This window comes from Oreochromis aureus, linkage group 17 (assembly GCF_013358895.1).
Source record: "Oreochromis aureus strain Israel breed Guangdong linkage group 17, ZZ_aureus, whole genome shotgun sequence".
In the NCBI taxonomy this organism is placed as follows: Eukaryota; Metazoa; Chordata; class Actinopteri; order Cichliformes; family Cichlidae; genus Oreochromis; species Oreochromis aureus.
Genome location: NC_052958.1, coordinates 9,304,429 through 9,317,208, shown reverse-complemented (window position 1 = coordinate 9,317,208; position 12,780 = coordinate 9,304,429). Strand labels below are relative to the sequence as shown.

General features: G+C 39.6%; 1 protein-coding gene across 2 annotated transcripts in view; it reads right to left on the bottom strand.

Moving 5' to 3' along the window:
• Positions 1 to 12,780, bottom strand: part of grm8a (glutamate receptor, metabotropic 8a) — a 167,027-nt gene that overhangs the window by 28,070 nt on the left and 126,177 nt on the right. For both annotated transcript variants that reach the window (XM_039600685.1, XM_039600684.1), the window contains exons 7-9: positions 10,877 to 11,016; positions 4,107 to 4,253; positions 1,324 to 1,745 (exon numbers count right to left, since the gene is read on the bottom strand). In XM_039600685.1, coding sequence (XP_039456619.1) covers positions 1,324 to 1,745; positions 4,107 to 4,253; positions 10,877 to 11,016 — 709 coding nt within the window. The remainder of the gene's footprint in view (positions 1 to 1,323; positions 1,746 to 4,106; positions 4,254 to 10,876; positions 11,017 to 12,780) is intronic.

Below are 12,780 nucleotides of genomic sequence, written 5' to 3'. Positions count from 1 at the left end.
AATAACTATTGTTCGAACATAAATGAGTAACAGAATTCAGACTATTTATTGAATGGAATTGAATTTTCCTTGCCTTCAGATTCTGGATATTCATATACAGATATATATTACTCAGTTAGCTTAGTTAGCTAATGCCAGAATATCAGCTGGCATGTAGGGCAGTAATATACCTTGTTCACTTTGATCTGTCTTGGGTCAGGAATGCATCTGCACACAGAGATAGAAGCCTAACCCATAAATAGGCTCTCAATAACCATCGTGGGCGATCTGTAAATACGTTTTATCTCTTCTCTTTGACCTACCAGGAACGGGTGACTCCATCAGGTGTAAAATTTCAAGCTGGTTCAGTGAAACATCATGATGCAGTGGCTGGCATGGTGATCCACTGAGATTCACCGTTAGAACAGATCTATTTTATTTTCCACAGGATTTGATTTTTCATAAAGTCTTCAGCCAGTATCGTCCAAAAATAACTTAACAAACACTCAAAAATCCTGTCCCAATAAGATGAAAAGAAAACAGTTTTATTAGACTCTAAAAGGTTGAGACAAGTCTCCCACTTGACAGCGGCAATATATTAAATTTCTATAAATGCGACCATACACACTCCAGCAAATACACGCCAAGAGCTAGTGCGAGATCAGGGAAAATATAATGATGGGTTTTGCAGCAAGAAAGAAAGGGAGAAACAAGGAGGAGCAGTTGCAAGAAGACATAGAACTGAAAAGAGAAAATGTGATGATCATCTAGGATGACAGAGATATCAAAACCGGAATGCAAATCATGGCCGAAAACAAAAACTATATTTCCTCTTGCATCAGAATGAAAGAAACAACCCACTCCTTCAAGCTCTCAAGTTCAAAGGATGCTCGTGCTTGACTACCTTAGAGTCACTACTGCAACCTGAAAAGAGCCTCAAAATATTTTGCGTAAAAAGCCGGATGGGAAAAAAAAGAAGAGGAAGAAAAAAAAGGGAAAAAAGCTAACTGTCTGGATAGCAGGGGCATGAACCTGAGCACTATTAAATCCTGCATTAACAATTTAGCCACTTAGTGGATGCTCTCTCCCAGAGTCACTCACACTGAGTGCAAGCAGTACAATAGGAAAGTGTTAGTTCATGACTCTCATAAATAATGTATGAAAAATAAATGATGAGTAATGACCGCAAGTATCTTAAAAAGTAGGGTGCAGGTAAAGTCACACACCTGAGTGCAAAAAAGCCACACTTATAGCAATATTAAGCGCCACTGCACCCATCAAAATCTGCACAGCCCAAACATGTACGCACAAAAGGGCCAAGAGCAGACGTAATGGCATTTTTACCTGGGTGCTGTTACAGACTTTTTCCCTTGTTCAAAGATGCGGTGTATCCTGTTGGTCTTGGTGAGCAGCGCAGCGTAGCTAAAACACATCCCCAAGCCTAAGAAAATCCTCCTCAGGGAGCACACGCCCACATCCGGCGTCGCGATCATCAGGAATGTGATGGCATAGCACAGGAAGATTCCCGTAAGCAGCACGTAGCTCATCTCTCGGCCCGAAGCTCGGACGATGGGGGTGTCATTGTACCGGACAAAAGTGACGATGACGAAAGAGGTGGCGATGATACCCAGCATGGCGATAAAGACGGGGACGATGGCCCAGGGCGAGTGCCACTCCAGTTTGATGATGGGAATGGGAGTGCAGCCAGTGCGGTTGGCATCAGGTCTTTTCTCATATGGGCACAGCTCACAGGTAAACTCTGAGGCCTAACGGGGAGAGAGGTTTTAGAACATGCATTAGGTCATTTTCCTTAAGTAAACAGATTTTTCTAATGATAATCTGACTGTTAAACACTGATTCAACCATGAATTGACTGATTGAAAAACCATTTGGCCATCTGGCTGTTGTGGTGTGCCTTGATTTCATTTTGTTGTCTTGTGTTTCTCTTCCTGCAGTCAGACCAATGCATTATTATCTATTGGACTGCCGGGGCCAATCTAATCTGAACCCACAGCAGAAGGAAAGGTGATATGCTGTATCTCACTGAGGCTGCAGAACAGAGCAGGGAGTACTGTCACCATCTCATAGATCAGAAGGAGTCTGTTCACAGAATGAGGACCTTATTGGAGCAGGAGCTGACTATTACATCATTGACATCATTTATATGGTTTAATTCATTAATTAATTTATTTTTTTGCCAAAACATGTAAAAAAAAAAAAAGAAAACCCTTCTTTTATGTAAATATATGTGTGCCTGATCTCCATAAAACGCAATCTAAATCTGAGGGAAAGACCTATTATCAGTTATGCTTTTGACAACTCCACATTTACAGCAAATGCTTGTTTCTGCAAAATGACTATTGACTGCTCGCCCTCATAAACATGAGCTGCTGCTGTTGGAACTGATATTTTCTTTTCCCTTTGCTAAGCATATTTTTTTGACATAGACTTGCTTGTTCATGTAGTTTTCCAACTAAACAGGAAGCCTGATAGACTTTGAAATGGTCCCCAATGATAATTTAATTTTCACAGGGGATATACAGTTATGGTTCAAGTACACCTAATTTTCCATGGTGTACTTAGGATCATTGTTCACTTGCATGGCCCAATTTCAGTCACGCTTTAGCTGCTGCATAGTCTCATATTTGACTACAGTATACTTGAGTATACATTGTTTACAATTATCTTTATGGTCGACTCGGTGTGTCCAGGCCCTTTGACTAAAAAACGAGCTCAAATCATCACCCCTCCATCACTGTGCTTGACAGTTGGTGTGAGGTGTTTGTTCTGATATGCTTTGTGTTTTTCAGCAAACATGGTGTTGTGCATTATGGCCAAGCATTTCCATTTTCCTGTCTGCTATCTCAAGGACATTGAGTGGTTTGTTCGAATGCAACTTTCCAAACTGAAGCTGTGCTGCCATGTTCTTTTTTTTTTTTTTTTTTTTTATTAGAAAGAGAAGAGGTTTTCTCTTGGCAGCATTTCCAAGCAAACTTCAGTTTCAGCTTTTTTCTTATTGTACTTTCATGAATGTTTTTCACTTGTGAATAATCTTTGAATGGACTTTTTTTGAAAATGGCCTTCCCAGACTGATGAACAATAACAATTCTAACAATTCTAACAATTCTTCCTCAGAGATCACTGCTAATCACTCCTTGGCCTTGTGTTAACACATACCTGAATGCTTCAGACCAGCAAAGTGACAAAACCTTTGCTTTTATAGAAGTGCTGCTGCTGATCAGTTAATCAAATGCTTTTGATTAGCAGCACCTAGATGTTCCTGACTCTCTTTATTCCTATAGAAAAAGGATGGCTATATTTAGGCAAAACTAGTTTTTTCTTACATTGATTCTGCATTTTAGCTCAGTATTTGTAAAATAAATGATGACACAGTGTAATATTTCAACTGCTGATGTTTATCTACCTAATTTGAAGACCTGATAAGGACCAGATCATTTAATTATGTCCTGATATGTAAAGCCTTACAACTGAAAGAGGCTGTGCTTTCTTTTTTATCATGAATGCAGCTTAAAAATGTGTGATCAGGGCATTTCCCTCTCCTCAAATTAGATACTTTCTCTATATAGAAATTCAAAATGGACAATCTAAGTGCCTCACTTTTTTGATTGCCTAAAAAGGAGCAGGAGTAAGCAGACAGCAGCTGTCAACAATTCGATGTATGCAGAAGCTAACACGTTTACAATGTCAAACAGTTTTTATTGCAAACAGCTGATTCTTTTAGCGTTCCAACAAATGCGGTTTCATTTGTAAAGTTGGGAGAGGAAGTTTAAGGAATGTTAGACATTTGATTAAAATCTAGATTTTTACCTCGTTTTTTGACAAGTCAATTTCACACAGATGAATTGGTTAGGCTAAGAAGTTCTGGGAGCCTCTCTAGGTTTGAAAACACAAATAATCAGTGCTGAAATCAAACTGACAGAAAAACTGCTAAATTGATAAAGTGTTGATGCATGATTTGTTCATTTTTTTTTTTTTTTTTTGTCAAACATAAATCAAGATCTAGACAGATTTGTATGCAACCCGTGATGTCACAGCGTTTGTGATATTTTAATTTCTGGATCACGCTGACGGTTTTGGATGGCTGCTATTTTTCTTCAGAAATCTACCTGAAAGTGGTATCCCTCACAGCGCTCACAGTGCCAACAGCACGGCACCCCTTTCACCACTTTCTTCCTTTCACCCGTACGGCACGGGAGGCTGCAAACGGAGGCCGGGAAAGATGGGTCGCCCATCCTCCAATGCATGGCCTCCACCTGAGAGAAGAGCAGTGTGTTATTATTTGTGTGTCAAAACGGCAAAATGAAGCTCCTCATTTTCTCACAGGACATCTTGGAGCATAAGGATTGGCAGCCATCTGCAGAAGCTGACATAAACTGTATGTTAACAGTCCTTTAACACTCAGCTTTCTCTCTACCTGCAAAAAAAGTGTGTCTTCAGGGCATCTCGCAGAGCAATTAGCACAAGCAGATCCTCTGATCATTTTCCTGAGTGCTGCCAGGCACAGAACTAACACCAGCTAGTCTGGAAGCCAGCAATCAGACCATAATCAGATCTGGCACAAATAGGCCATCTGCATTTCCTTCTGTGTGTGTCTGTGTGTGTGTGTTTATTTGTGTGTGTGCACACGCATATGTTTCGCCATGTGTGCATTTTGTTTATTTGTGTTTGTGTCATGCTGGCATTATAGTGAATCCCTGAGCTTTCCGTATGTGCTCTGCGAGAGAGTTTGAATGTGTGCGTACTAACTTGTAGTTGCGTGCGCGAGCAGTTGTGAGAAAGTCTGTCGTTACCGCGCTCCCTGAGGTTTAACCATTGCCGAGGGTGCTGCACAAAATTGAATATAACTGTTTTAAACACAAAAAGTACCAGTCCTAAAACAACTAGTTAGAAGGGAAAATTCATTAGACTTAGAGAGGGTGGATTTGAGTTGATTACTGACACACAAACAGAAACAAGTTCTCATGGAGTTTAACACTAGAATTACTGAGCCTTTTTTCCCTGGTGCAAGTCCCTACTACTAGATTTACTGGCCTGCGCAGATTTGCGTAAATTCCCCCCAACCTTAACACCTCTTGGCACCCCGCTGAGATTTTCACAGGTCGTCAGCTCCATTGTTCTCCTGCTTTTGTTGTGCAAACACACCCTCCCCCAACCCCTAGCCATGAGAGATTCAAGTTTTTCCTTCCCTGCAAGGCTGCTTTCCTTCCTTACCTGCCTGCATGCCTGTCCATAAACATATATACACAGAGTTGTACATATATTTATATATTTATATAGCCACACCTTATATAATATGCATAAAGTCTAGTTATACACACAGACACATCTATATCATATACACACACACACACATATATATATATATATATATACATATATATGTGTGTGTGTATATATGATATAGATGTGTCTGTGTGTATAACTATGTATGTATGTATATATGTATATATATATAAAATATGTATATATGTATATATATATAAAATGTTTGTATAGTGCACTTTCTATACCGTGCTCTGTCCACTTTTTGCAATGACAATGCAGATTTTCTACTTGTGGGACAAATAAATGCAGATTTGCTGTGTGTGTGTGTGTGTGTGTGTGTGTGTGTGTGTGTGTGTGTGTGTGTGTGTGTGTGTGTGTGTGTGTGTGTGTGTGTGTGTGTGTGCAACATTGGCATTTGTTTACTCAGATCCAAGGCAGGCCAAACCTCTGTGTTACAACCTACATACAAAAGACAGACATTCACATTATATGGGTACACAAGTCTGTTTTATTTCAAAGTGTTTCAAACTTTACAGGGTTTGCAGACCCAGTGTCCATCATCCCTGCATTTGGCACAGGTGAATTTCTTACATGTTGCACAGGTAAATCTGCTGCGATTCCTGTTGCAGCTCTCTTGCACCTGGCACTGTGTTGTCTTTACAGTCCCTGGCACAGCACCTGCCTCTGTGCTAAGATTTCCTTGTGCTGCATGAATCGGCAACGAAGTTGCTGAGCTAGAAGACGCAGAAACAATCTTCTTTTGCCTGTCCACCCTGTACATGCCTTGTACAAAATGTAGGCATTCACTGCCGCCAGGTCCAGCATATTGTAGAAAACCGCTACTGGCCACCTGCGTGTTGCTGATCTTACAGAATACATCCGTGCCATTTGGTCCAACACGTCTACACCACACTGTAAAAGCAGAGCGAGAGAGTCATGAGTATATGTTTTTTCTATAGGCCTGTATAGCACACATCAGAAAACATTGTAGCACTGGTGTAAATTGTACACACATTCACATACCTTCATGTGGTTGTAGTCTGTGATCGTGTTGGGTTTCCTCTTTCTGCCGTCACCGATCGTCACGTCTTGGTGCATGGAACTTAGAACACACACAGTCTTGGTTTTTAGGTGCATAAATTGTCAAGGACACACTGCCACTTCTAAGCACTGAAGTGGAGAATACCTCTCGCTTTGCAGTATCTTTTGCAAGTTGAGGAAGTTCACGCTGGACTTTATTCACCGTGCCCAGTAATGTTGTTTTGCGCTGCAGCAGTCTGTGCGACAGTGACAGTGAAGTAAAGAAATTGTCCGTTGTGACATTTCTTCCATCATCCAAAAACGGCTCCATCAGTTTCATGACCACGTTCTCTGCCAGCCTCTCTCCCTTCTGACGACTGGGGTCCTTTCCCAAGTAAGGAGATGCACTGCAGACATATTTGGTGTCCAAATCCGTGGCCATCCAGAACTTGATCCCAAATTTGTCTGGCTTGGTTGCAATATACTGGGTGAATGGACAACGAACCTTGGTAGGGAACAGCTGTTCATCTATGGTCATGTGTTCCCCTGGAGTGAAACTCTTAGCACAGTTCTCGTTGAAGCGTGTCCAGATGTCGGAGATCGCTGCAAATTTATCTGTTTTCACCCGTTCTGCCCGCGTGTCCCTGTCATCAAATCGAAGGTGTTGCATAATTGAAATGAATCTATCTCGGGGCATTGTCTCTTTGATTAGTGGCACCAGAAAACTTTCTGACCAGCAATCCACAATGGCACCAACAGGACACATGATTGCTCTTACAAACAGGATTGAAATGAATGCCATAAGTTCATGAACTTAAAGCATAAAGTCTAGTTATACACACAGACACATCTATATCATATCATATATATATATATATATATATATATATATATATATATATATATATATATATATATATATATATAGCAGATCCGGGAACAACATCGGAGATCTCTGTCCAGAAGAGCGCAGTCCTAGGAACAGCTAAGATACTGCTTGAGGACCCTCAAGCTCCCAGGCCTCTGGTAGAGGACCCGAGCTTGAAGGATAAACCGCCCACAGGGGCGTGCTGGGTGTTTTTTTTTTTTATATATATGTGTGTGTGTGTATATATATATATACACACACACACACACACACACACACACACACACACACACACACACACACACACACAGACAGATAGATATGTGTGTGTGTGTGTGTGTGTGTATACATACAATATTTTTGAATACACGTGTCCATATTTATGTTTCCAGATTGTTTGTATAGTGCACTTTCTATACCGTGCTCTGTCCACTTTTTTGCAATGACAATGCAGATTTTCCACTTGTGGGACAAATAAATGCAGATTTGCTGTGTGTGTGTGTGTGTGTGTGTGTGTGTGTGTGTGTGTGTGTGTGTGTGTGTGTGTGTGTGTGTGTGTGTGTGTGTGTTTGTGCAACATTGGCATTTGTTTACTTAGATCCAAGGCAGGCCAAACCTCTGTGTTACAACCTACATACAAAAGACAGACATTCACAATATATGGGTACACAAGTCTGTTTTATTTCAAAGTCTTTCAAACTTTGAAACGAACCTTGGTAGGGAACAGCTGTTCCCTACCAAGCATTTCTTGCAGCTGGCAACAACGGTCGTGCATTCAGTATAGTTGTGACTTCCGCAAAAAATGTGGTCAAAATCTCATGAGTAAGTTGAAGCATTTCTATCAGGCATTTCTGAAAGTTGTAACACAGAGGTTTGGCCTGCCTTGGATCTGAGCAACTCTGAGTGAGCAAATGCAAATGTGCCAGGCCTCAAGGACAATGGGTGGTTTGCACAACAAAAGCTGTAGGAGAAACAAGCTGACGACCTGTGAAAATCTCAGCAGGGGTGCTTAACACCTCGGGACTTGCACCAGAAAATAAAAAAGCCAGTAATTCTAGGGGGTATTGGGTTTAGGGAAGTTACGCAAATTTGCGCAGGATAGTAAATCTAGTGTTAATATGCAAGAATGGGATAGTTGCTGCCCACAGTGTTGTACATATATCACTAAGGAGAAACTTTGTTTACTGAGAATTTTTGCTCATTACTTATTCATATCCCCCATTTAATATCTGTATACTAACACCTTATTTTCTATCAAAAGGCATAAATTAAACAACACAGACCCATATTTTATTAATTACAGTGCAGTGTCAGCCTTCATTTCATTTTGCCTGGAAAACAGGAAATATGTGCAGTGATTTATTGAAACATATGAAAGTATACAGAGAAATATAAGGCAAAGAAACAGAGTTTGTATAATTGAAAGATCTTGAAAGTCAATTTTTGGCATGGCCACTTTTATTCTTCAACACAGCCTGAACTCTCTTAGGCAGCTTTCTTGTCATTTCTTTAAGTAGTCTTCAGGAATAGACTTCTCCAGACTTCTCGAAGGACATTCAAAGCTCTTCTTTGGACGTTGTCTGCCTTTTGTTGCATTTTTGGTCAAGATGATCTCACACTACTTCAGTAATGATGAGGCCTAGGCTCTGGTGAGGTCATATCCATGACTGATGGTGTTCCATTGTGCATTTTTCCCCACAGATATACTTTAGTTTTATTTGCAGTGTGTGTTTGGGATCATACTGAAAAATGAAACCTTTCCTGTGTTCATAACTTCATCAGTTTTGACAAGATCCCCAACATCAATGGGTAAAATGCCAAAACACGACAGTGGCTGCAGCAAGTTTTACAGATAGCTGTAGACAGCAGATGAACAATCTGTCCATCTCTCCTGATCTCCTCTGTAAATAGAGATGATGATTTGAACCAAAACTTTACCTCTGATTTTTCAGCCCAGTTCTCGTGTAACTTGGCATACCTCAGTGTTTTCTCCTGGTTTTCCTTCTTTAAGAACGGCTTCTTGACAGCCACCCTTCCACTGAGACCATTTCTGATGAAGCTTCAGTGAACAGTAGATGGATGATCTGAAGGGCCAGATGCATCTCTCAGGTCTTGTTTCAGGTCATTATTGGATGTTTCCCTTTTTTTGTATGTAAAAGGACATGACTTTTACACACTGTTGGTCTGTTGTAGATAGCCTGCCATTATTTCATTTGTCCTGCACTTGTCCAGTTTCCTCACCTTTTTAAGGAAAAGCTGTACAGCATGTAGTGATATGTAAAGAGCAGAGAAACTTTGGTTAACAGCACTATGGGAATTGCAAAAATATAATCTTTTGTACCTATCAAACTGTGTTGTCTTTGGCATTTTTCATAGAATCAACTGAAGAAATGTGAATGAATTATGTTTTTGTGACAGGCTGCTTGTAACAAAGTGTTTAAATTTCAAATTGTTTCTTAGATAAGTTGTCTTTTATATGTCGACAACGCTGATTCAACTCAGTGTTGCATAGCACGACCGTGCACTCAAGGTAACCAACACTCAGTTTGCACGGGGTTTGAATGTGTGAATTCTTGAGACTCACATGCTTTACATTCTTATGTTCCACAATGTTGTCTTGTATTTATAATGATGAACATTCAAACTTTTTTGTTCTTAATAGAAACTTCCACCTGCTGCCCCTGCATACCTTCAGGATTTTACCTAATTAAATATGTCTGTCAATTTAAAAAGTGTTAAAGTGCCAAATCATGTGTGACTTAAGTTTCTGTGTTTTATACTTCTCCACTGCTGTACAAACACACACACTGACACACACACAAACACACCGTCCATCAGCCAGAAAGCGTTTTGTGTCTATTAGTCTTCTCATCTGTCATCTGGCCTTTCTAATGAAGTCCTTGGTGGATTTATAACACCTAGCACTGCCGCGTGCTCAAAGATTTTGTGTGCATGTGACTGTAAGTCAGTGAGACAGAGAGAGCGAGTGGGACAATGGGAATTCAGTTTGCTAATGCATTCAATTATCTGTTTTTCTGTGGATCTAAGTAGGCACTGTATATTCTCCAGGTTCTGTAGCATTCGTTATTATGCGTATTCTGTAGGTGTGTGACCTTTCACAGTTGCAGATGTTTGCAAGTCTCTCTCCTTCACAAAGATTAGTATTCTGAATAGAAGCAAAGATCTACACTTGCTTGAAAAAACTAATAAGAGCAATAACTCAAACAAATCCAGCTCAGTAACAAGGGATTTTGAAATCATGGCAGCTGCTCGTATGTATTCATAGTCATGTTGAATTTTCATTCTTCCAATGTATCTGATCTATAATGCCTCAGAAGCTTCAATAAGGTACTCAAATGAAAATATATGACATTTTTCATTAGGACACAGACATGTCATGCTAAAATACTAATAATGAGATAGTTCAACATGTGACAAGCTGGAAACACATTTGAAATAATATATACTACAGTATGTTCTATACTGAACAACTTTTTACAGCGTAAAATGTTAATCACTGAAAACACATTTCATAATAATCTATTATTTTTCACTCAAGCGTCACTTTTAAGTTGATTTTCCAAGTTTTTGCCTCACTTTTCCAAATTTTTTTCCATTCACTTCATTCAATTTGTGTGTGCGAAAAATATGAGCAGTTTTGTCAGCTTATATACTGTGTAAAAATCAATTGGGTACACTGGTATACGTGTGTAAAAATCTCACCTTGAGGTGTAATTTATTGGTCCAGGAGCCGATGACTCTGTACTCAGCAGTCGATCTGTTGGTGATCTGGTACTGGAATATGTCGTATCTCCCTGGAGCATCTCCATTCTCATTGAAAACCACTGGTGTACCAGCACTTCCTAAAACAGAAACAGGTTTTGAAGACAGTGTCAATTTAGTAATTTCTTGTGGTGCTCTTTCACTTTTGTTGATCAGGCGACCACTCCTGAAAAGCATAAAGGTTCAACGGAATCAATGAAATATGAAAAGTTCTATTTTCTAGCTTCACTAAAGACATTAAAAGTTAGGGAAGTCATCATTTCTTCTTATTTTAATGTGTATCAAAGAGATTCTACTTAGTGGTGGTATTAAAATGCTGTGTGTGCAATTTTAAAGAAAGGAGTATAATGACAATTTGATACACTATGGATGAAATTTTACAGAATTTGTAATACTGTGCAAAAGTCTTGAGCCACTCATCTTTTCTTTGTGTTTGGTTTCAAGGAGCCAGACTTTCCTACAATGTTTTTAAAGTGGTTTGTAGAAAGGTTATTGAGGTCTTTCAGAGTTTTCCTTTAGACATTGGCTGCTTTTTCACTCAATTTTCCCCCTTCATTAGCAGTGCTTGCACATAAACATTTTCACCGGAATGTTTTTTTGTTGTTGTTTTATTAAGCCATTACACACTGACCTTTGAATTACCTGACACAACAGGTGTACTGGCGTTTGCAGAAAAATGTCAAAGACAACACAGTGTGACAGGCACAAAAAAGTATTTTTAACCCAGCAATGTGATTCCCGAAGAGCTACTAGTAGACATCATGGCATATCAGCATGGTGTGCAGTGTGTACGACCGTGTCTACAACCATCTGTCAAAACAAGGTGGAGGTTCTGTCATAGTTTGGGCTGCACCTCAGCAAGGGAGGATCAAATCTTATAGAGAATAAAAAGGCACAAACCTCAAAAGAAGAGCTTTGAATGAGAACTATTCATGAAATTTACTTCAAAAAATGATAAGAAAGCTTGCTTAAGAGGCTGAGGTGAAGAATAAAGGTGGTAATATCAAATATCAATTTTCAAGCTTGTTCAAACTGCAAACATGCATTTCCATCTATGTTTGCACATTACAATAAATTGCTGCACCTATTGCCATTTTCCTATCACAATATAAAGAAATAGTCTTTCTTGAAGACTGTGCTACCATTATTGCATTCTTACTATATTACAGCACCACAATGAGTTCAGTTATACACACACTGCTTCTGTTTACCATCTCCCTGTGCCAGCATTTAACACACATTTAGTTTTTTCACCTGTACTTCATAAACCTTCTCATTGCCGATTTCTGACTGCCCTTATATTTCAGTCTAACTCAAACCAGGACTACAATATGGATACTAACCAATCAGAGGGAAAGTAAGGGATTATTTTCACAGAGCATCTTTCCATAGTAGAATCCTCAGAGCAAATCCAGAGACAACAAGCAAACCCCACAAAGATAGTGTCAGGCTAACCAGGAGATCCAGTAGAGGTGTGTTGTAGCAAGGCAACATCCTCCACCAGTTAGTTCTCCATCACCTTTGAGGCTTAACACAAACTTTTTTCCTCTTTCGCTCTCTGTCTTACTTGCTATCTTGTTTATGTAGCAATGCAATCAAATCAAATTACTGAAACTAGCACAGCATAAAGGAAATCCAATTATAATCTATATGTGGAAAAAGCACTACATTATGGAAATTGCACCCCGGGTAAAATAACTCATTAATGCTGATGGAGGAAAGATAAGAAAGACAGAAAAAGTTATGCATTTAAAGGGGAAAAAAAAGGTAAACGGCATAAGACTGGAAACTAGGTAAGCAGAGAAAAGCATGTCAGAGGGAAAAAGAACGCACAGAAACAGAAA